The sequence below is a fragment of the Prunus avium genome, chromosome 1 (assembly GCF_965620075.1).
Source record: "Prunus avium chromosome 1, drPruAviu1.hap1.1, whole genome shotgun sequence".
In the NCBI taxonomy this organism is placed as follows: domain Eukaryota; kingdom Viridiplantae; phylum Streptophyta; class Magnoliopsida; order Rosales; family Rosaceae; genus Prunus; species Prunus avium.
In genome coordinates this window covers 43,508,470-43,531,441 of record NC_142284.1, presented here as the reverse complement: position 1 = coordinate 43,531,441, position 22,972 = coordinate 43,508,470, and the positions used below count along the sequence as shown (strand labels likewise).

General features: G+C 37.9%; 5 protein-coding genes across 6 annotated transcripts; 4 read left to right on the top strand and 1 right to left on the bottom strand.

The window, feature by feature from the left end:
• The first annotated feature begins 1,168 nt into the window (after nucleotides 1–1,168).
• LOC110764103 (uncharacterized) lies at nucleotides 1,169–3,155 on the top strand. The gene is made up of 4 exons (XM_021967023.2): nucleotides 1,169–1,590; nucleotides 1,850–2,041; nucleotides 2,139–2,202; nucleotides 2,358–3,155. Exons 2-4 carry the CDS (start codon nucleotides 1,884–1,886, stop codon nucleotides 2,667–2,669), a joined length of 534 nt encoding a protein of 177 aa, XP_021822715.1. The 5' UTR covers nucleotides 1,169–1,590; nucleotides 1,850–1,883; the 3' UTR covers nucleotides 2,670–3,155.
• Nucleotides 3,156–4,623: 1,468 nt separating this feature from the next.
• LOC110764114 (uncharacterized) lies at nucleotides 4,624–6,642 on the top strand. The gene is made up of 4 exons (XM_021967036.2): nucleotides 4,624–4,881; nucleotides 5,250–5,442; nucleotides 5,557–5,620; nucleotides 5,831–6,642. Exons 2-4 carry the CDS (start codon nucleotides 5,285–5,287, stop codon nucleotides 6,140–6,142), a joined length of 534 nt encoding a protein of 177 aa, XP_021822728.1. The 5' UTR covers nucleotides 4,624–4,881; nucleotides 5,250–5,284; the 3' UTR covers nucleotides 6,143–6,642.
• Nucleotides 6,643–10,406: 3,764 nt separating this feature from the next.
• Nucleotides 10,407–11,086, top strand: LOC110764121 (uncharacterized). Its single transcript, XM_021967044.2, has one exon. The coding sequence runs from the start codon at nucleotides 10,598–10,600 to the stop codon at nucleotides 11,003–11,005; it is 408 nt and encodes a 135-aa protein (XP_021822736.1). The 5' UTR covers nucleotides 10,407–10,597; the 3' UTR covers nucleotides 11,006–11,086.
• Nucleotides 11,087–11,266: 180 nt separating this feature from the next.
• Nucleotides 11,267–12,572, bottom strand: LOC110764120 (ribulose bisphosphate carboxylase small subunit, chloroplastic). Of its 2 annotated transcripts, none has more exons than XM_021967043.2 (3): nucleotides 12,300–12,572; nucleotides 12,081–12,208; nucleotides 11,267–11,637 (listed from the first exon to the last, which is right to left on the bottom strand). In XM_021967043.2, the coding sequence occupies exons 1-3, from the start codon at nucleotides 12,477–12,479 to the stop codon at nucleotides 11,526–11,528; spliced, it is 420 nt and encodes a 139-aa protein (XP_021822735.1). In that variant the 5' UTR covers nucleotides 12,480–12,572; the 3' UTR covers nucleotides 11,267–11,525. The 2 variants fall into 2 exon arrangements, with proteins under 2 accessions (XP_021822735.1, XP_021822733.1); XM_021967041.2 differs by having other exon boundaries at nucleotides 12,074–12,208; nucleotides 12,300–12,544.
• A 2,034-nt stretch (nucleotides 12,573–14,606) lies between these two features.
• Nucleotides 14,607–17,563, top strand: LOC110764123 (sodium/hydrogen exchanger (DUF1218)). The gene is made up of 3 exons (XM_021967046.2): nucleotides 14,607–14,858; nucleotides 16,402–16,607; nucleotides 16,996–17,563. The coding sequence occupies exons 1-3, from the start codon at nucleotides 14,757–14,759 to the stop codon at nucleotides 17,261–17,263; spliced, it is 576 nt and encodes a 191-aa protein (XP_021822738.1). The 5' UTR covers nucleotides 14,607–14,756; the 3' UTR covers nucleotides 17,264–17,563.
• Nucleotides 17,564–22,972: the final 5,409 nt, after the last annotated feature.

Here is a 22,972-nt window from a genome sequence, read left to right as displayed (position 1 = left end):
GGTAGCTTTCATTGAAAGACGAAATGATTATGGTTACAGCTTGCCAGCCAGCTATCCCAATGACATTGAAGTGGTGGGAGGATTGATTTTCCGGTCCCTGAGATCAAAACGCGTCGCAATCAAGATCTTAGGAAATTGATAGCGGGTCCAAGGTAGTCTCGGTAATATGATTTTGCTAGTTGTCAACTCAATTTGCTCCACCTCCTCCCACAACACTACAAGAGAACCTCATTCGTGTTAAACGTGCCCAAATGCGTCGTTTCGTTCCCAAAATGGATACGCGTCACCCACGGCTGTAATTGTTAGGCTTTTAATAATGTAATTAGATCAAATCACAATTTATGTTCAAATTTCTTATTAAAAGTGGGAGAGGTAAATTGTATATAGCCCATCCATTCAAAACGTGGCCCAGATTGGAATCTTGTGACAAAAAGCAGCAAAAGAGAAGAAAGCCTTTGCAGCCCAAAGTCTAAACTCTGAAAATTTGATTCGAGCTCCGCACCATTTCGTTGTCCCTTTTTTTGTATTTTTTAATAAAAATTAATCAAAAGTCTCCGGTATCAACGCAGTTGGGATGGGGATATTTATGGCGGGAAGGATCTTGGGGGATATCATATTTTACTGACCAATTGTTGTGGCAGAAAAAAGTTAGGCAATGATGCCCATCACCACTTTGTCTTAACCGAGACTGGAAATATATACACCTTATCATCTTTGTTAGAAAAATCTAAGTTGTAACAATTAGTTTACATTTTGGCTCCATAACGTTATCTTAATTCTTAAATAAAAATGAAATATCTTCAGAGATCGGAGAAATTTTTAAAAATATTTTTGTCGCATGGATGGCGAAAAGGAATTTATTTTTGTCTATGAACATGAATGAAGCATCACTTTCTACAAAAAAAAAATCAACTTAAATGGTGGATGCACGTGACACGTGGGGGTTGCAAGTTAAAGAAAACGGCAACAGTAAAGTTGATTTCGATGGGTTTGGTGCCGAAATCGATGTGAGTTCTCGCGGGAAGCACCGCCTGCGTGAAGCACTAAAATATTACCCATTTCTCATTTCATAACAACTTGATAACCCCAAGAAAGATATTTTAATAAAATAAAATAAAATAATTATCACTATTTAAACACACGTTGAATAATTTTATAAAAAAAATCTCAAATCAGAGAAACTGTGGGAGCCTCTGTCGGTCTTCGCTCTCCTCTGGCACACCCCCGGACCCCTCACCTTTTGCCTTTTCTACTTTCTCTCTCTCTCTCTTTCTCTCTCTAGCTGCGCTGTTAACCTGTTAGCCTGTTGCCCAATACCCAAGCCTCTTTTCTCTCTCTCCAAGTTTTTGATTTCATTATTTTTCACTACACTTTTTTCTGATTCTTTGTTGGCTCTCTTTTTTCTCTATAAATCTGGTGGAAGCCATCCTTTCTTAACCTTCTTCCCTTCCCTTTCCTTTTCTGTCTCTGCCCCTACCTCTCGCCTAATTTTGTTTCCGTTTTCCTTCTATTATGAAAACTCTGTAGCAATATATTTAGATTTCTCTACAGAAGAAGCCTAGCAGCTAAGCTCTACACTCAAACTTAGAGGTATGCCTCGCCTTGTTTTTTTTTTTTTCGTTTGCTAATTTTTTGTTTTTGTTTTCCTTTTAGTTTCTGTTAAAACCTTAAGGGAATTTCCAAATTCTGTTCCTATCTGTTCAATTGACTGGCCGTGATATCAGATCAGATCAGATCAGATCTGTTCAGTTCACACCTAATACGCACGTTTTAGATCTATTGCGGAAATGACTCCCTGAATTCAAAATTAAGATGATGATTTGTAATAAATAGTGATTTGTTTGAACAGGTTTTACGTTGTCGTCTCAAAGCTTGGAAAAAGAATGAATCACTGTGCGATTCAGCAAGGGAACGCCCTCTCAGCTTGCGAAGAGATGCGGACTTGTTCAAGAGACTCAGTCGTTTGTCCCAAACCTCGCCGTTTTGGCCTCCTCAACGCCACTCATCACGATCCCGTCAGATCTCTCAGATGGCAGCTCGGGTAAGGATTCTCAATTTTACTTTTTTTTGTTTAGGATTTCAAATTATCCAATTTTTTTTATATATCGGTTTTAATCCTTTATTTAATTGATTTTCAGCCACCAAGCGGAGCTCTATGATTCAAAAGCAGGGTCTGATATTTTGGACAACCTCCTCACCAAGGTACGTAACATTTCCTGATGTGCAGTTATCGTACTAAATTAAGCTCAGAATACTAACTAAATTGGAATTTATGGTCCAGTCAGAAATTCAATCCTGGTTATGTTTCTACACAAAAATCAATCTTAATTAGTTTGTTCATGTTGGATTTTGTGCAGGGTTCTTTTGGTGTCGAACAATTTTCATGTACAGAAATAGCCTCGCCGCACCCATTTTTCAGCGGGTCGCCGCCGAGCAGAGTAGCTAACCCATTAATTCAGGACGCCCGATTTGGGGATGAGAAGCTCACCCCATCCTCGCCACTGTCACCAACCCCTCACCCGTCGGGCCTATCGCCGTCTCCAACAACTTCTGCAAGGAAAGGAAGCTTTGTTCGGGCCAATTTTGGGAGCAAACCAGCAGTGAGGGTTGAGGGGTTTGATTGCCTGGACAGGGATCGACGTAATTGCAGCATCCCTACCCTGGCATAGAGCGTAATTCAATCAATGAAGGTAAATAGGAAAAGCTTTAGCTAAAGTTTTCTATCGACAGCCACGATACTTGATAGCATGAGAGGAAATTTTGAAATTTTCGGCCAGCGAACTATGGAGATCCTTCTGCCTTGTTTGTAAATACGTTTGAGGGATTTGTGTAAATGAAATGTGTCAGTGTCATGTAAGTGAATGAGATGTTAACCAAATAATAAAAGGGGTTCATAGATCATGTTTAGGAGAGGTTACGAGAGGGGGTGGGATTTGGTTGAGAATAGGGTCTTGTCTGTGTTCTTCTACCACACCACCTCTTGGGTTGTAAAAAGTAAAGAGTCTATTGTTGGAAAATTTTCATTCTGTTTCCATTTGAGATGTTTTGGAGTTTCAATGAGCGGCTTATGAAGCGAATCTGTACAAATGGAAGTTGCTGTTGAGTCGATCTAACTGTCATTTACAGTGTATATATACCATTTGTGTTTCAGTTCATATTCTGCCTTTTCTTTTATCTTCTGCTACCCACATTGCTTACGCATGACGCCAAATTGTGGACTGTTCTGTTTGAACTTTGAACCATTTTGGAATCCATGGTACGTGCTTTTTTAAAAGCAGAGCCTCAGAGGATCAATTGATCTCTGTGATCTGCTTTTGTTCAAACCTTTATTCGGAATGGGGAGCATCTATCTGGTTGTGGACTTTCTTTTATGTGGTTGAAGCTGCAGGGCAGTGGACCTGGTTTCCGAAAAGTATATTAAGAATGCAGGTTAAGCTTAAATGAGTTTGATTGGACTTATTAGAATGTTTTGTTTGTGAAGAAAAATGGATTGCGAGTTTTAGATGTGGTGTAGGACCCTTCCTAGGTTTAGCTCCACCAACTGGACCAAGTTAAACGGTTTCGAATGAGAGATTTTTCAACTGTACAAATTCACGCTTTGCATGCAAACACGGTTGTAGCGGTTAGATCAACAAATTTACACGCATGGTTGTAGCGGTTAGATCAACAAATTCACACTTAGTGTGAATACCGATGCTTGTACGGATTCATATTGATGATGCACCCTTTGAAATACACATCAATAGGTCATGATCATGAAAAGAGGTTGCTACAATTCGCAATTTATTTGCTATTTCTGTCAATAAGGTTCGATTGAAGCACATAATCATTTAAGCAATTTATTGCCAAACTCATCAATTCACGTTAGTTTAAAACTGAACCGCAGGAAAGGGAAAAACTCCTTTCAACTTTCCAAACAGAGGAAAATATCTTTGAAAGTGGAAAGTTTGAGTTGTAAAAAGACCATACGGTACCCAGTGGGTTTCAAGTGTAATTTTCCTTGTAGTTTCGATGGGTTGGAATTGGCAGAGGCACCTCCTACATGAAGGAATAAAATATTGCACATATTACAGGTTTACCAGCAAAAACGATATTTAAAGCCTAATCGTGTTTCGACACCCCTCTGTCGATCTCTGCTCTCTGCACACCTCACACCCACAGGCATAGTTAGTGAAATATCTTAAAATGTTTATCTCAACAGCAGAATTCATCCACATGTTTGAGTTCATGTATCGCGTCTGAATTTTTGTTTACCAATTCTATTATCAATTCGCGTCTCACCATAACACTGGTGCGAATTGCATAACCGCTATCAATCTCAACACAAATCAAATACTTGTCAATTCTATGAAAAAATAAATGTTTTCTAGAAAGCAAACGGATTCTTTTGTGTATAGTATGTACATACGTATTTCACATACTATTCATACGTATAATACATAGTTACCCTTCTCATATGTAACTTACAAGCTAAATACTAAACTAAACAGCTAACTTATATATTTTTGGTACATTTTAGAGGCTCCGCCTCTGTATGCCCCACACGCTCCTCACCTTCACTTGACCCTTTCTCTCTCTAGCTGTGCTGTGCTGTTAGCCTGTTATATTTGCCTCAAGCCCATTTGCCAAATCTCTTCTCTCTCTTCAAACTTTTATTATTTTATATGATTCTTTGTTTGCTGCCCTTTTTCTTTTTCGCCAGTGGCTCTATAAATTGGGTGGAGACCATACTAAGTCAACCTTCTTTCTTTCCCCCTTCCTTTCCTGTCTGAACCAAATTCCTTCCGCCTAATTTTCCTTCCCTTCCCATTCTTTCTCAATTCTCTGTTAATAACAACGCAGCGACGAGTTAAGCAGCTAACTTCCACACTCAAACTTAAGGTATTTAATACTTAACCCCCTCTGTCTCTTTTTTTTTTTTTTTTTTTTTCTATTTTCTTCTCGGCGGCTTCTTATAGGTTCAATCGAACGCTTCGGTAATTTCAATTTTCTGTATGTGGATCTGGTGCTTCCGAATCTCTTCGTTTTGTTTGTTTGTTCGTAAAGGATGAAAGTTTTCTAGATCTGCGACCTCAAATTTTTTGAACAAAGTTTAAATCATTCTCAGTTACGAACTTCTTTGTCTGATTCATTGGCTGGCTCTTTCAGATCAGATCTGTTCAGTTGACATCTACTGTGCACGTTTTTTGTGGGATCTATACAGATATAACTCCTTCAAGTTTTAATTTCGTTGATTACTGGTTGACCAGGTTTTACGTCGTCCTTTCGAAAGCGAGGAGCAAAAATGAATCACTGTGCGATACAGCAAGGCAACGCCCTCTCAGCTTGCGAAGACATGAGGACTTATTCAAGAGACTCCGTCGTTTGTCCCAAACCTCGCCGATTTGGCCTTCTAAACGCCAGCCCTCACGATCCCGTCAGATCTTTCAGATGGCAATTTGGGTAAGTTTGCAATTTTGTTTTATAAATTTCTTTTTCTTTTATTATTTTGGTTTAGGGTTTCAAGTTGTGAAATTCTCTTATTCGGCTTTTAACCATTTATTAATTAAATTGCAGCCACCAAGCGGAGCTCTGTGATCCAAAGGCAGGGTCTGATATTTTGGACAACCTCCTCACAAAGGTACTCTCCTTTATATATACGTTCTGGATCTACAATTAAATAATCATCATAGAAAAATTAAGGTCAGATAGGTGCCGTAATCAATTGCAATTGCGACCACTCTAGAGAAAGTTTATGAATACTAATTAGAAATTCATTGTTAGTTATGTGCCTTGAAAAGAATCAATAGGTATGGTTTTCTGAAATTTGTTCATATTGGATTTTGTGAAGGGATCTTTCGGCGTTGAACAATTTTCGTGTACAGAAATGGCCTCGCAGCACCCATTTTATAGCGGGTCGCCGCCCAGCAGAGTAGCTAACCCATTAATTCAGGACGCTCGATTTGGGAATGAGAAACTCACCCCATTCTCACCACTGTCACCAATACCTGCCCCGTCTGGTCTATCCTCGTCTCCTTCATCGTCCACTAGGAAAGGAGGCTATGTTCGGGCCAATTTTGGGAGCAAACCAGCAGTGAGGGTTGAGGGGTTTGATTGCCTGGATAGGGATAGGAGAAATTGCAGCATCCCTACCCTGGCATAGAAGCCCAATTCAATCGATGAAGGTACATAGGAAAGATTGAGCTTAAGTTTGCTATAGTCAACCACAATACTTGATAGCATTGAGAGGAATTTTTGAAATTCTCGGAGAGTGAAGGAAGTAGATCCTTCTGCCTTGTGTAGATATGTTTGAGGGATTTGTGTAAATGAAATGCGTCAGTGTCATGTAAGTAAATGTGATGTTAACCAAATAATGAAAGGGGTCCATAGGTCATGTTTAAAAGAGTTTATGAGGGGGTGGGCATTAGGTTGAGAACAGAGTCTTGTCTTTGATCTACCACCACCACCCTCTTGTATTGTAAAAATTAAAGAGTCCATGGTGGAAAAAATTTCATTTTGTTTCGATTTAGGTGTTTTTGAGTTTCAATTAGCGGCTTATCAAGGGAATCTGTACAAATTAAAGTTGCTGTTGAGTCGATCCGAGAACAGCCATTTACGGTGTAAATATACCATCTGTGCTTAATTTATCTTCTGCTTTACATCGGTTGCATTGCTTTTTCTGATTCTTGATCTGTTGAAACCCGAAGAGTTTCATGATGAGTGATGCACACACTTTGCCTAAGCATCACGCCAAATTGTGCTTTGCCAAGCTTTTCTGCTTTTATCCCTGTTGAGGATTCAGTAGCTTTATGATTGTTTTCATTTTGGTTTGTGGACGAGTGCGTTTGAATCACTGGAATGGGTAATAAATGCTTTTCTAAAAAGCAGCCTCAAAGGGCTTTCATCTTACGATAATGTCTCTTTTATTCGAAATGGAGAGCATCTATATATGCCAACCTTCGCCCTTTTTAATCCTGTGGCTGAAGCTGCAGAGAGTGGACCTGTGGACCTGGTTTTGGAAAGCCCAGTTGAAGCCAATTGAGGCTTTGATTGGAGCAGAATATTTTGCTTGGGAAGAAAGAAGGATGGTGGTAATCTTGATGGGATATTTTGAAGCAGCAGCATGGTGATATATGTTGTGTGGCTATTGGTTGAACATGAGCTTAAGAAATTGACTCTGGGCTTTTTCCTTTCTTGTTGGCTTAAGAAAGAGGTTGGGTCGTTGTATACTATGCACTGCATCCCAACAAAGCTACGTGATGTCCTGTTATTAAGCAGGCAGGCAGACGAATATTAAATAATCCTAACCCAGGCAGGCACATGGTTTGCACGAACTGCATTGTTCTCTCTTTTATGCCGAGATTTTTTCGGGGTTCATTATATTTGTCAAATTTATTTGTCAGGTTTCAAGCATTAAATAATATAAACAAATCTCGTTTACTTGGATCAACTGAGTGAGACACTGACATATATGATCAAAAATTTGACGAGTCAAACAAAATTGATGCATCTTTTAATTATTTTTGATGCGGGTAACGGGTTGTTTAAAACACAAAAGGGAAGATTCATATCCATAATCCATTCATAAATTGTGTGTCCTGAATGTAACATGTGCATCAAGCTTTGGCTTGTCTGTTCTCTATTCCCCGTATCAGATGGGATTGCAGATAACTTTTACTATTGACTGAAAAGAAGGTCTAAAATATCGATGGTATCGGAAATATCGGAAGTCCAAAAATATGGAAATGTCGATGGAAATATCGGGATATTATCGGTATCGGTAAAAATTGAACAAAAACCACGAAAATTGTAAGAAAAACTTGGAAATTTTTATTGAAACTTTGCAGGATGTTTATTTAGTCAATTATCTATTAGTTTATCACAAAAAATTGGAAGGAAATGCATTGCATGATGGATTTAACTTATTTAAGTTGATTATATAGCGAGTTGGCAAACACTGTAAGTGTAGAAAATATATAGTAATTAATGAAAGAAGATTAAATACACCATAATCATTTTATATATATAATGAATTACTACAATATTTTACACTTTATACATTGCATGGTAAGATACATGAGTGACTTAGTACCACATAGAGTTCCTATGAGGTTCAAAATTTTCACTATATTCATCATCTCTATGTGTAGAGTAAGTATATTGTGAAGAGTAATCATCAAATGATAAATCCCCAAAATAGTTTTGCATGTAATTGTTAACATTCCACCCATATGGATCCGAGATTGGTTGACGTTGTCCATAAACAAAATCATTTGAAGATTGAATCTCGGATTCTTTCCATGAGTCGCTTGATTCCATCCCAACAGGAATGAGATATGAAGGGTAGGGAAATGGTTGGTTATGAGTATAACCATAGTTACTACTCATCTCATGTGAAAATTTATTTCTTGCAAAAAGAATTCAAAACAAAACCATGTATATATATAAATATTTTAGCATATTTTCACAAAAACATAAGTGATATGGTGGTTAAGGTGTTGAATGAGTAAAATATAAATATTTTTGGGTTTCGTATCGCGATATTATCAGGATATTATCGATAATATCACGATATATTGTCTACATCATTCATAAAAATGTTAATATTATCAATAAAAATATCGATATATTGACGATAACACCATGGTTTATTGCGAAAATATCAACTCCTAAAAATCCGATATTATCAAGATAATATTGACATTTAATACCTTGACTGAAAGACATTGAAGAAGATAAGAATATCCACGGGGTCCTCTAAGAAACAACCAAATTGGTTGGAAACTGGAGAATCTGTCATCAGATCCAATCCAATATCAATAGCTACATAAATATTTGTCATACAGCCAAATATAATAATTAAACTCTACATGAGGATGACATCATTGGTTAGCTCAACATTTGATTACTCATCCAAAATTAACCAACCCATTCGGTGCACTTGTTTAGGCGGTGGACGCCTAACAGCAAATACTAGGTTGTCTTTTCCATTTTGAATGACAGTGTGGCCGGTGGACGCCAATCCTCTACTCATATCGGCAAGCCTTATTCTTGTTTTTTTTGTTCGAAATTATATCTCATTTCATTAAACGCCAAATAGGCAAATGTACAAAGCACAAACCAATGGCACAATAATAGAACCGTAACACAACCGGGACAGAACATCTAAACGCATTCTTTAAACATCACAATATGAGACTATAGCCTGTGTTCAGATTTTTTTCCTTTTTTTATTTTTTTAATCATTCGTTTTCATTTTCCCCTCTCTTAAGTAATTTCAAGTGCACACTCCTAAAATAGTAGGCTGTCTCATAAATATCTTTCGGTTATGTGTTGTTTTCACTACAATTATCTTTCGGTTAACTTTTTAAACTAAAAAATCAGCCACCGGATAGAATTTGAAGGAGTTGGAATCTCTCCACTTTGTTTCTCTTTTATAGATTCTTTTCTTTTTTAACAATTAGTTTTCGAAAATTATAGCCTAACCCAATACCAAACGCATAGAATCTGTAGGAGTTAGGTAGAGTTGGCTTTACCCAAATTCCAAAGTCTACTCAAAGTTATGGGTTTGAACTTTGATTAGCAATCATAAAGAAAAATAAATAAATAAATAATGTTTTGTTTGATGGGATGGACTCCAAAAAATGAGTCGGCTAAAGAAGACACAGCCATCCATCGATGTTGAAGGATAAGTATATATATGCATGGTGCCACTAGCAAAGATGCAAGAGGATGAGATGGTTTTCTTTCATTGTCATAAATAAACAGAAAGACCAGTCTTTACTCTTTAGCCCAAGTCCAAGTTTGTGTGTTATTTCAATTCAACTTGCAGCCTTAGGTTAGGCCAAGCCAAAGCCAAGGGACCAGTCGGTCAGCTACCATTCATCCAACTTCTAACCTATCAATTTACAACACAAGTGGAGCCTTTTTGTTTCCCTTTTGCTGCCCGCCAACACAAATGTAGCTTTTTGCTTTGCTAACACAAGCATCTTTTATTCCACCATATAATCTTAAACAAATTTCTGGGAAACTGTCAAATTGACAGAGGATCACTGACTGACTTCCCGAATTTAAAGAAAAATATCAGAAAAAATCTTTGGAAATATACCTATTGTTATTTATATTTTCTAAATTTGGAATTTGAAGAAGATGTTAAAATAATATTTGTAACATACAGAAAAAGATGGCCCCATACAAATAACCAAACAAAACCAAACTGCTTCGTGTCAATCTAGTTGCTTGCCCAGTTGCCCTTTTGGATGTGAGGTAAGAGAAAGCGATTAAAACCACAACTTGGCCTTTTGGTAGCTCCTAGGGTATGCTTCGAAAAAGACAGGGCAGAGGCACGTGAACACGGTTCCACAAAATAAAAAAGAGAGAAAAAATCACAGCTGCTCTTCTCACAAGCCTCATATTATGAATTAAAAAGCAGTCCAAATTCCTAAACAACCGTCTGTTCCCAACCTTATATAAGCACCACCACTATCAATATCTTCTTACCGTCTCCTTCACGAAGCTTAGATATTTTTTTCGTTTAGCTCTCTGCTTATATATATTATATATATATATATGAACAACCCAGCTCTGTTTTTCTGAGAGAATTGAAGATCCAAGAGAAATGAAGAGGCAAGGACGTGTGGATGTTGGTGGTGCCACCATGGATCAAGGATCAAGGTTTGACGGTACAACAGCAACAACAACAACAACAACAATGACGATGACAATAGCAAGCAAGAAGGCTAAGAAAACGATTGACAAGGCTGCAGGGAAAGAAGATGTGAGGATCGACGGTGGAGATCATCAGTTGGGTTTGGTGGCCGCTGAGAATTTGATGCCCGGGGAGGAGAATTACTGGGGTTGTTTGAGTGGTGCTGTGGTGGATGAGCAAATGTCATGGGGTTCAATTTGGATGCCATTTTGGGATGTGGAGTTCATGGGCGAAGCTCATTATGGCTTGTTCAGTGATGTGATTTGGGATGATGACATTTGGGGGTTAAGAACCACCAAAGAGGTACCGAATCCGTGAGAGAAAGACAGAGAAATTTGTATTTATCTTGTTCAACTTTTTGTGTAAGAAATTTATACAAGAAATTAGTCATTTTCGTTCCGACTTGGCTTTACACAGGCCATCCAATTGTAATCTTTGTGTTGCAGACCATGCAAATACGTGTTTGATAATAATATATATAGCAGCTAAGTCTGAAACGAAATTGATTGATTAAATTCGAAAACTTGAAATCAGAAATTAACATGGCATGTATATGTAAGGTCGATCAACACATCTCTGTTCACATCTAAATCAATTCACAGATTAAACGGAGGTTTACAAGAAGAGAAATTACAGAGTCAAAAGGAAAAAAAGGGAAGCAAGAAAACGAATTGAAAGTAAAATTGAAGTAAAGCCGGATAGCTAGGGTAGCCTCAAACTTGGAAACCAGGGGGCTTGTAAGCGATGAAACTAACGCACTGTGTCTGGCGGACGTTGTCGAATCCGATGATCCTGATGAATGCATTGGGGTAAGTGGTACTGGCCTCGTCAAGCTCCTTCAACACCTGAGAAGAATCAGTGCAACCGAACAAGGGAAGCTTCCACATTGTCCAGTAACGGCCATCATAGTACCCTGGGGAATTGCCGTTCTCACGGTGAACGAAAGGGTTCTGCATTACACACATCCATCAAACATATAAAACAACGTCATGTCATTGTCAGCTCTTTCAATTTCATCAACAACCTTAATTTCTTCACTTCACTCAATAATATCCATACCATACATCATTACATGAACATGTTTTTATGTTTTTGTGTTTTTGGGCATGCCCTGCCTGCAGGGCAGCTCTGTTATTCAATACATGTCATGCTTCATGTTACATACCCCAATAATTTTAGTACTTCATTACAATTTGCCCTTCTGTAAAATCAGGTTTAAATATTTGGAAATTTAGACTAGTAGCTGTGATTAAAAAGTTTATTTTTTTTAAAAAAAAAGGAGTAAGATTAGGTTTAATGTTGAGGGCCCAGTTTAGAAAAAAAACTGTATTGATTAAGAAAACAAAATTAGGTATATAGTAGTAAGATTATAGATTAATTAATTACCCCCAACTCAAATTCCAAGGTGGGAACCCAGTTGTTGCGGAGAAGATAATCTACTTCCTTGGCCAATGACTCGGCAGATAGGGGAGGAAGGTAAGAGAGAGTCTCGAACTTCTTCAATCCAATTGTAGGCCACACCTGCATAAATAAATATAATATAATGTCTCTTTATTTATAGTTTAACTTGATGATCTATTTATAGCTTAACTTGATGAACTAGCGTACGTACCTGCATGCACTGAACTCTTCCACCATTGCTGGAGATAGAGGTAATATCATTGTTGGCCTTGCGGGTGACAGGGAAGGCAGAGGCTGACTTGAGCCCAGTGAAAGGCGCAACCATGCTGGCCTGAGCAGGGGAGCTGGTCCGGTGAACTACAGCTGCTGATGAAACCATGGAGGAAGCCATTTTCCTCTGTTTCTTGTTTGATATATGAAGGCTTGATCATGTTTGTTCGTCGTCTGTGTATATATAGGAAATAATGTCACTGCTAAATTTGCCTGTGTTACCTTACCCCCACCCCCCCCCCCCCCCCAAAACTTGAAAAATCTAGTGGTGTCAAATTCATCCAGACTCAAAATTTTGAAATCTAAGGCCTTATCGTTATTGCACTCCATAGGTTATGACAGGTGGCATGCACCCATATCTTATCGGAATCACGACTTTAATTATTTGTATGATGTGTAAGTTTTTTTTCTGAGCCCTTGATTTTTCTCTCTGGTTTTCTGCGAGCCTTAGATTTTTTTTCTTTCGTGCTGCCAAATTATTTACTCCTAATCTTTGCATTTTTCAAAACTTGGGAGTGTGACAGGAACAACAGTAACTTCTTTCGATATTTATTTTGGGTCAAGATATTTCATTAAATTAACCAATCTTTCACATCCCATGCTAGAAGACGTTGGACCACTTGAGACGCCTGACACAATTGGGTTTTTGTTCGAATTTAAAAGGAAATGGACTCATATCATGTGGGTCTTTCTGCACAATTGGGCTTTCCTTGTGTTACAAAATTCAACCCATTTGGGCTTCTTGATAATATAACTGAGGTTTTATTTTTTATTTTTAAAGTTGGGCTTTTGTATAATTCTAAATTAGCACGTAGGTAAAAGATCAAAATTCAGACACCCGCGAAAAGGAAATAAGTTAAGGTTGAAGGGTATGCTTGCAAAATCAAAAAGAAAGGCGACCGTATCTTCCAACATTCATCTCATGTCCTCCTTGAAATTCAGATGCTTGTCTGGTTGTGAATCTGTGACTGTGCTGGGACTACAAAACAAGTTATGGTGATTGGAGAGGTCTGCTTCAAATAGTTATTTTAATAAATGCTTTACTGTAGCGGGCCCCACATAAATAATTATAGCTTTAAGATCCGAGATTTTAACTTAGAGCACTTCCACCCATAGTGCCATGGCAAAAAACAAGAGCGAATAAGAACAGTTACTGCTCATATGAATAGTATTTACCCTAGTAATTTTTTTTGTGCTTTTCCATCCATTATCATGGCAACAAAAGGGCAATTACTATTTATATGATATTAATTTTATTTATATGTATGAAATTAATATATATAAAAATTGCTAGGTACGTATAAAAAAATTTCTGAATTTTTGGTAAATTTTTTTTCGATTTTTTATAAAAACATTTATTCACTGAGCTCAGCGCCCTCAGGCATTAGCTCGAGCTGATCTTGCCCAGGCTTGGTGAACCCCAGCTCTTTGTTTAGACTGGATGTCTCTGTTGGAACCACTTTTGGAGACCTAGGGGGCCTTTTGTCTGAGTTGAGCTCCTGCAATGGAACTACTCTTAGTAAAAATTGTTAAAAAAACATAAGGGTATGGATAATGTATGAGGTTGAGGTGACATTATCTCTTCAAGTAATGTGAGGTTGAGATGAACTTAAAGTGGTGAGGGGCAAGGTAGCGGGGTGTGAGGGGGTGTGAGGTTGATAAGTTTTTATTGTTTTATTTTTTATTTTTAGCTGGGTGTGTATCCATTCAAGAAGATAGTAGGGTTTTCTTATAAATTAAGAAAATTTAAATTAAAAATTGAGGTAAACTTAGAATATAGAATGACCAAAAAGAAGTGCAGAGTTTAAATAAAAAGACTCAACTTTTGAGCTAAATCATTTTTGGCAAAGAAGTATGCCATGTTTCCTGTTTTATTTTATGTTTGATTATGTATTAAAAGTTAGGCAACATCATAATTTATGTTTCTTAGGATGCCATGGCTACATAATAAAACCTAGTTTAGTTTAGAGTTGTAATTTCAAGTTTTTTTTTTTGGCTAGAGAGAGAAAACTGAGTGGGAAAGGTCTTTAAGCATAAACCCGCCTCCTCGTATTTTGATGGCAATTGCATGACACACGACTCTTTTCCAACGTGAGAAACACTTTCCCAGAGCCAAAGCAGCAGCAGAGGTAATTGTGTAGTTTGAAACTTTGACTCTTTGACCACCAATCAAGGTGTTGGTAACGCTTTGTAACAATCGCGTGGGTCGAAAGAGGCTTCCTTTTGCTAAAGAAATAACAGCTTCCAGTGCTTTGCAACCCACACAGCGTACAGAGTAAGTTGGTAAAGTTGTCACTTTTGCTCGCTCTCAGTGTCACTCTTTCTAGCTCTTTGGTACAGAGAGAGGCCACAGAGGCAGAGCATCTAGGCAAGTCTTGGGAGGTCGACAGAGGGAGACATGGGAGAAGGAAAGGGCTCAACTTTAGTGCACCTTCTGGTAATTGTTCTGAGCTTAGTGGCCTTTGGGTTCGCCATTGCTGCTGAGAGGCAAAGAAGTGTGGTAGGCCCTCTTTTCCTTGTTCATTATCTCTCTCCTTTCCTTTTCCAAATGTTTACAACTCCAATTGAAGTAGTGGCATTCTCCAGTCTTTGGTCTGTATCTTGATCACTGTTTTAGTGCCTAAATTTCATGATTCGGTGTTCTGTGTGTGATGTTTTGTTCTGATTGTGGTTTGTAATAGGTTAGGGTTTTTTAGGGTGTGTATGTGTATACGTTTGGTAATCAGTGCAATTTGAGATTGGGTTTGTTCACAATTTTTGAGTTAGGTTTGTTGCTTTTTTTTTCAAAAAGGAGTTAGTTTTGTTGCTGGATGATGAGTTTTATTGGATTGTGTTTTCCGGGTTTGGGGTTTTTCTTGCGTATACTATGCACAAACAATGATGCTGAATTTTACTCAATTACCAAAACAGCGCAATAAAGAACAGGAAGTTTTGCTGGTTCTTTTTATATCTTTGTTGATGAACAGGCGATAGAGTTTCTGATTTAATACTGAATTGCTACCACTAGAATCAAGAATGTTGCTTTTGTAATGCCTGTTGTTGGGTTCTTGTCCATTTCAAGATTAAATTGTTGTCATTGCCAATCTACGATCTTGTAGCATGCCAGAGATGATTTTATGAGAATTTTACCTGAGGTTCCTAGCTCATTCTTGTCACATATCCATATTTGAAATAGTGTAAAGTTTCTGGCCATAAATGAGTACGTAGCTCTAAAACTTGCTTCATCAGTCTTAATTAATTTTGATTCATGGCCCTAATTAGCTCTGTATATGGTTGCTTAATCTCTATACGTCACAAATTTAAACCATTAAGTGATCTATCATCTCCCATTCAATTGGACATAAACGAGAGGCAGGGGTTGTCCACAGAAGATTTCCATCACTTCCTGTTGGATTAGTTTTTTTGAGACTGTATAATTGTGTTTCAGGGATGACTTTTTAAACATTAAAATAGTGGTCTCTCTCTGGGAAGCAAAATTTGCGAAATAGAGAAGTTCATATAAAAAAACTGAGTTTAAAAGTTTGCTGCCTTTAGTATTTTGAGGCTTGATTCTTGTTTAAGTAGGGATACATGCCAATTGCATAAGGGTTCATTCATTAAGTATGATTTATCTTCATCGTCCAGCAATGTCAGAAGCCTTGCAATGGTAAAACCACATGGGGAATGGGACTACAATATGCTTGGTACCACTTAATTAATCAGTTTTCATCTATGATTGATCAAACCATTCAAATTTTATTGGAAGAGACCAGGTTCTATTTATAGGTCTCTTATTTTGTTTCGCAATAACTTAAGGAGAAAAAAAGTAGTGGAATGCTCGTTACTAAAATGGAAATAGAGATGGTTTAGCTCTACTTCGTTACTAAAATATATATATATGCATATATGCTTTATCAGTAGCATGATACTTCAATTTCTATCCAGTTAATGTTTGCTTACTCTCTTAGTCACTTATTGACATTTTGGATTCTTGGGTTGAATTTTGGTGCATATGATCAATTTTTTGTACCATTAATTTATAAAGAAACTTTATTTCCTGGCAGGGCCGAATAGAGAAAGATGATCGAACGAATGAAACTTACTGTGTGTATAATTCAGATGTTGCGACTGGTTATGGAGTAGGTGGTTTCTTGTTTCTTCTCTCAGGCGAATCACTCCTCATGGGTATCACAAAGTGCATGTGTTTTGGGAGACCCTTAGCCCCTGGTGGGAATCGAGCTTGGTCTATTATATATTTTGTTTCATCATGGTGAGCATCCAATGTGCCTTGAGGATCCCCATCTTAAACAGGGCAACATTTTAATATCAACCCCTTGATTGTGTTAACTTGCCCATATTCTGCTAAGATCCAATTGATTATGCATCATATTTTGCTCTGAGCTTTATGATAGATTTACAAATTGTATTTTTGGTATCTGCATTTGTGGCCTTTTCTTTTGTTTTCTTTGCTTAGAAAAATTTGCTAACCTTTTCCCTATTGTCAACCTGTTGCAAATGGTATGCTGCTGCACCAGGTGTAGACGACTTATCACATGTAATCATAGAATATGATATAGGGCCTCCGCTTTGATTGAAGATATTATTCAGCTAACTGGTAAGTTCATCTTTAAAATTTGCTGCATTTTATGTATCTGCAGGACAACTTTTCTGGTGGCGGAAGCTTGTCTAATTGCTGGTGCCACAAAAAATGCCTATCACACTAAGTACCGGGGAATGATATATGCTCAGAACTTCTCCTGTGAAGCTTTACGAAAAGGTGTTTTCATTTCTGGAGCGGTATTTGTGGTTGTGACTATGATTCTCAACGTTTATTACTACATGTACTTCACCAAGGCAACTACAACTCAGGCAGCTCATAAAGCAAATCGTTCGAGCTCAACTGTCGGGATGGCTGGGTATGCATAGGATCCACTAATGAGACCAGATAGGTTCCAGGTTTTTGCATCTTGGTGTTATGTATGGGATGCCTATGTGATAGCATACTTAAAAGTGTATCATTACGTTGGTTTTGTCTAAAGAGATGTATAAGTACCTGTATGAATGCTGCTTGCAAAGGCAAGATGCAGAATTAGAAGTTTTGGTGGTTGACAACTCCCTTTGAAATTCAACTTTGTATTGGCTATTTTACTTTGTTTTTAATTTTTAGATCAAACTATTTTACTAAAAAGATTGGAATGAGAATGGCAGGGCATATAATATTGTGTATGGTATAGATGCATGGATGGATTGACCATTTGAGAAATGGACTTGCAAATATGAGCTCATCATCACTACGAGGAGGACCATTGCTTTCATGAACCTCTGGTGACCCATAATCCCTGAAAGTCAGTCCGACTAATTGTTGACCAGAAACTGGTCGGCAAAATACATGCTAGCCTGCCTAACCACACACCATTCAGTCACTACTAGATAATACTGAGTTGGTTATAACTATCATTTTAAGACAATTCTGTGCACGTCATTAGATTCTAATATTCATATGTTGTTGGAGTTGTACCTTCAATCGAAATTTACAGTGTTTGATTGATGGATAAAATATGTGGGGGAGTTGCTATGAATAATTAACTGCTCTATGATCAAATACGAAAAAGAGCAGCAGGTGGCATTCAATGTTTGAGAGAGAGAGAGAGAGAGAGAGAGAGAAGAAAATAGGGGAATTAAATAGTAGTGTTAGCTACTAGGTGACTAAGGCCAAGAAGAAAATGGCAAATCTAATAAAAGACGGGTAAGAGAAGTAGAGGGTGGTAGGAGTAGAAAATGGCAAATGGAAGAGTAAAGGGTGGGCAGGACAAGAGGAGGATAAAGTCCAAGCAGAAGCTAAAAGTTGTCAACTTTATTGGCTGCAGGGGGGGAGGGGTCAGATTTCAGATAGGCTAGGTTTTGGTTCCTTTTTATCTTTTTTCAGCCACAAAACAAAACCCACTTTTGTTAACCTCTTTCTTTCTAGGAGGAGAGAGATGAGCAAGCAAAGACCACCCCAGATTATTCAAACTCTGATTTGATTCACTAGCTAGTCTCGTGTGACTTCCCTTCCCTTTCCTTCCCATGGTCAAAACATTGTACCTCACGCTCCTCTTCTTCAACAAACATACATAAATTTACCAATACGGCCTGCAAATTTTATCTGTCCAGGATTAATAATTCGAATTTACAGTACCAAGTACCATTCAAAAGTTAAATGTTACTTTCTCAAGTTCCGTCAGAAGTTCAACATGGACGTGACAATTCCTGACCAGTCGTGCCTTTTCTATAAATTCAGCAAAGAACACTGATTTGGACTTTCTCTTTTTTTGACATTTTCCCCTTTCTGGGTAAGAAAATATTTCTTACCACCCTTATTAACCCCAAGGATATCAGTTTTTCGAGTACATTATAGTTATAGATAAGAGAGAAGTGTTTGATTAAGTTTGGTTTAATAATTGAGTCAGTGATGCATGTCCTAACGTGCAACTTGGCCTTGGTGGTTAGGCAATCTGTGTGTCCTCATGGGTCCTTCACCAATTTTCTTAAACAGTATGAAACTTGTATTTTTGTTTAACCAATTCCATATTTTTATTTTTCGAAGGGACCCCATTGATTTTGGTCTTGCATCCTTCGTCACTACCAAGTGAAATGATGAGTTGATGTATCATGTATATATATAATCATGAACACATGTCAAACATCAGAGTGCCATGATTTATTTAGATAAGGTGGTCTGTGCTTTGAGCCTATTTGTTCCATTGTTAGCTGAATTTAACATATTCTTTTGGGGTTTTGTCAATCAGATTTGGAGCTAAACCATAAGCTGTGTCCCCTCCATGCCCATTAAGCTCACCTAATACACACCAAGACATGAAACAACCCAGTTGACTTCACTTTAATTGTCCCCCCTTATTTGCAATAAATACTCAGGTCACCCACCAACAAAAACATCACAGCTAATGACAACTACATCATACATGCCATTGCCAGAATGCCATTGCCATGAATATGTATGAATATCATCAGATGCCACAATACTTGTGAGGAGGGAGGGAGGGAGGGAGGGAGGAGAATTTGGTCTTCATTCAAGGAGCTCACAAGATTGCATCAAATTTGACAACTAATTAATTATATATAATTCATTAAAGAGAGGTTAATTAAGATGTACGGGAGTTATTGATACACGTTTCCTTTCCTTGTTAACGTACGACTCTCAAACACAAATGTCTCCAGTCCAACACCGTGGCGGGATTCCCGGCCCTTCTTCTCCTCCTCGGCAGTCCCATGTTTCTCTCTCAGAATGACTTATTCTCATCATAAGTACTATTTCTTTCTTTATTCAAATTCCAACCCATAAATACCTAAAACACTTATATATTTATTTACAGTAAGTGACTAAATATATATATATATGTATAATATTAATAGGAGAGTGTAATTCACCGCTAATGTCATGGCGCCTCTCGCTCTCAAAGTCTCTAGCATAGCATGCTTCAGTCACAGTGTGGTTCCTTTGGCTCGCAAGCCCACCTAAGATTTTATGCATAGTTACATAAAGACTAGACCCTCATAAAGGCGCGTGTGCCCTTTTTGTTTTACTTTTATCTTTTCATTTTGTAATTTTGACTCTTACAGCGTCACCGACATGCAGATTTCTAACGTAATGCCTTGCTAATCATATACGTATACGCTTCACCTACAAAATTTGCTGTTACTTTCTTTTACACATTTGTTTATTCAAACACCCATTTGTTTTTTTGAAAATTTTAAAAAAACAGAGTATATTATAGTTAGATTAAAATACAGAGAGCATAGACATAGACTGCTGCTATTTTCTCTTCACGTGGACCAGTGTGGGGGCATATGAGGCTCCATCTCTCTCTCTCTCTTTCTTCCTCTCTCTTATACATAGAATAGCCGTCAATCCGTTGCTCATAAGTCATAGCCTCGAGAGACAGGCAGATAGAGAGAGAGAGAGAGAGAGAGAGAGAGAGAGAGAGAAAGAGAGAGATAGAGGGAGATAAAACTCAAAACTTGATATTGTCAACAGTCAACACGAACAGCTCATCAAATTCTCTTTAGAAAAGATAGTGGGTTGGTGATTTGAAGAAAGAGGCAGGGGCAGAGGCAGAGCTTAATTTATGTAGCTGGGTATTCCGGTTATGTCTATCGCCGGCGGCTGGAGGCTTTTGCACTCTTCTCTGGTTGTGATTTTGGTCATTTCTGTGTTACAGATTTGGGTCTGCTGTGACTGCAAAGCAGGCGCAATACGGGTTTTCCCAGGACACACTAATGTATTATCAAAGGTGGAGGCAGAGAGCAGCAACACGATGCAGAGCAAGAGCAACAGAAGCAGAGAGGCCCTGTTCCATAAGTACTTCGGTGGCAGTGTCAGAGCTTCTAACTTCAACAAAACAGAGCAAGGGTATGAAGACAGCAAACGAAGAGTGCCCAGTTGCCCAGATCAACTCCACAACTAGTAAAATTATTTATTTTCTCTCTTCTTTTCTTGGGAAATTTTGTTGAATTATAACCAAAATACCCACGTTTTTCTCATTATGTCTCTGGAATTTTGATGGCTTTTTTCTTGCTTCTGTAATTCATGAAGTGGGAAAACCGGGGGTATTTTGGTTGTTATCCTATAATTAATCCTAGTTTAATTAATCTCTTTAGATTTATGGAGGATCCAGAAATGGACAATGATGATCATGGATCATGATGTGCAGTGTACAGAGAGAAGTTGAGAAATTTGGTTTTGCAGTGACCAGCTTATATTTTGTACTACCTGCTATAGCTAGAATCTCCGTATCTACAACTTTTCAAGATCCTCTCTTTCGTTTTTTAGCTTTTGCTTTTAGGATCAGAAGATCGAATATCATATGAGGAAGAGTGTGGCAGAAAATTTGCAACTTTACACACAGAGATTCTTGCTTTCCCACTGCAACAATACAAACACCTTTTTTTTAATTTTTTCTAAACTTTTGCAAGGAATGTTTGCTACTAGTGTGGCATCTTCCTTGCGTGAATGAACAAAAGTGAAGGCTCCTGTTTTGGTGAAAGCTTTCTTAATCTCAATATTATTCTGCCATTATTGAATGACGCAGTAAGCAATCAGTCTGTGGTTTGTTTGCCCTTTCTGATGATATATCATAAAGTATAGTCTGTGTCTTTGGCGTATGTGGTAAGTTTTCCTCTGATTATATTTATAGGATTTCGTTCCTGTCCTATTTCTTTAACTGGTAAAAAAAATTTGAATCTTCCATGACTGTCCTCTCCTCTTTCAGAAAGCTTAAAGCTAGTTTAACCAATAAAATTTTAAATTTTACACCGTCATCATTGTATAATATTTGATTCGATGCCTTTCTAGTCTCGTGCAACATTGATAGTCAAATTGTCTGAATAATTGCTGGACCTGGCTATGGTTTTAAGGCCATGAGCCGTTGACTCTTCGATTAGTCTTTAACAATGAAACAGGGCATAATTAAATTAAACTAAAAAAACCCAGCAAGTGCTTTTCAACTCTGTAGCTTTTTCAGAAAGTGTTTTTCAAATTGAAATGAGACAGATATTTATGGAGATTAGTGTGTGGTTGTTTAATCTGTGATGCATGAGTGAGTGGGATTTGTAAAACGTGGGATTCATCCAAATATACATAAAACAGAGATATCATCATTAAAATGTTAAAAAGGAACTCTTGTGGGTTGAATGCTGGATGTTGGATGGACTCTAGCCTTTGTAAAGTAGCGTCATACAGAAAGTTTGTGATATTCGGCTTTGTGATTTTCTTGCAAAAGGGTTTTTGTCTGGTTGTACGAGAAGTGCATGCAGACAAAGGTCACAAAGTTTGCCATCGAGGGGTGGTGCACAGAGAAAAAACAGAGGTATGGGCAATGGGCATAGCCCCCTGTTCTGTTGTTTGAGTAAAATGAGTAGTAAACTTACTTATGGGTAATTTTTTATGACTTGATTTGATGATATTAATTGAAATTCTTCGATTTTATAGTGCATGTTGTTTGCATATGGGGCTTAAAGTTGGCAAACAAATGTAAATGTTTTGTCTCGTATTCTGGTATTTTTGGGTGTTTATAAGGCGAGGCAGAGAGGCAGAGAGGCAGAGGCAGAGAAACCAATGCGAGAAACGCCACGTATTATGCGGCGAAGATGGGTAGCCAAGCCATTGGGTAGGATTGGTTTTTGATTCGTAAGGCGGGTTATTTTGTCTGCTAGCTTTTTGGATGTGGAATCTAATTCACCCTCCCTCCCTCCCTCATCATCATTCGTTCATCAATGCCGATTTAGCTCATCGATGCATCCATTTCTTCCTTTCCGTTTAGTCATGCTATGCTTTTGTGTTTTGTTTTTCTTGGGCCCAAAATCAAATACCAACCCAAGTAAAAACGAGTTGGATTGTTGCAATTGGATTAATTAGTCAAGATGGTGAGTTTTAAGTTGGAATTCCCTTTTTCTCGTAGATATTCTTAATTATGATGATAAAGTAAAGTTTCAATGGTTGAGCTAATTGGTATGTACGAAAAATGCACATGGGCGGGGCTGGCAAGCTGGGCCAGCCAGCCTAAGGTGGGATTGGCTTAACCACGTTGCCGTCCAACAATAATTCACCAATTTGGTTTCTACTTAAATATCTTTGTC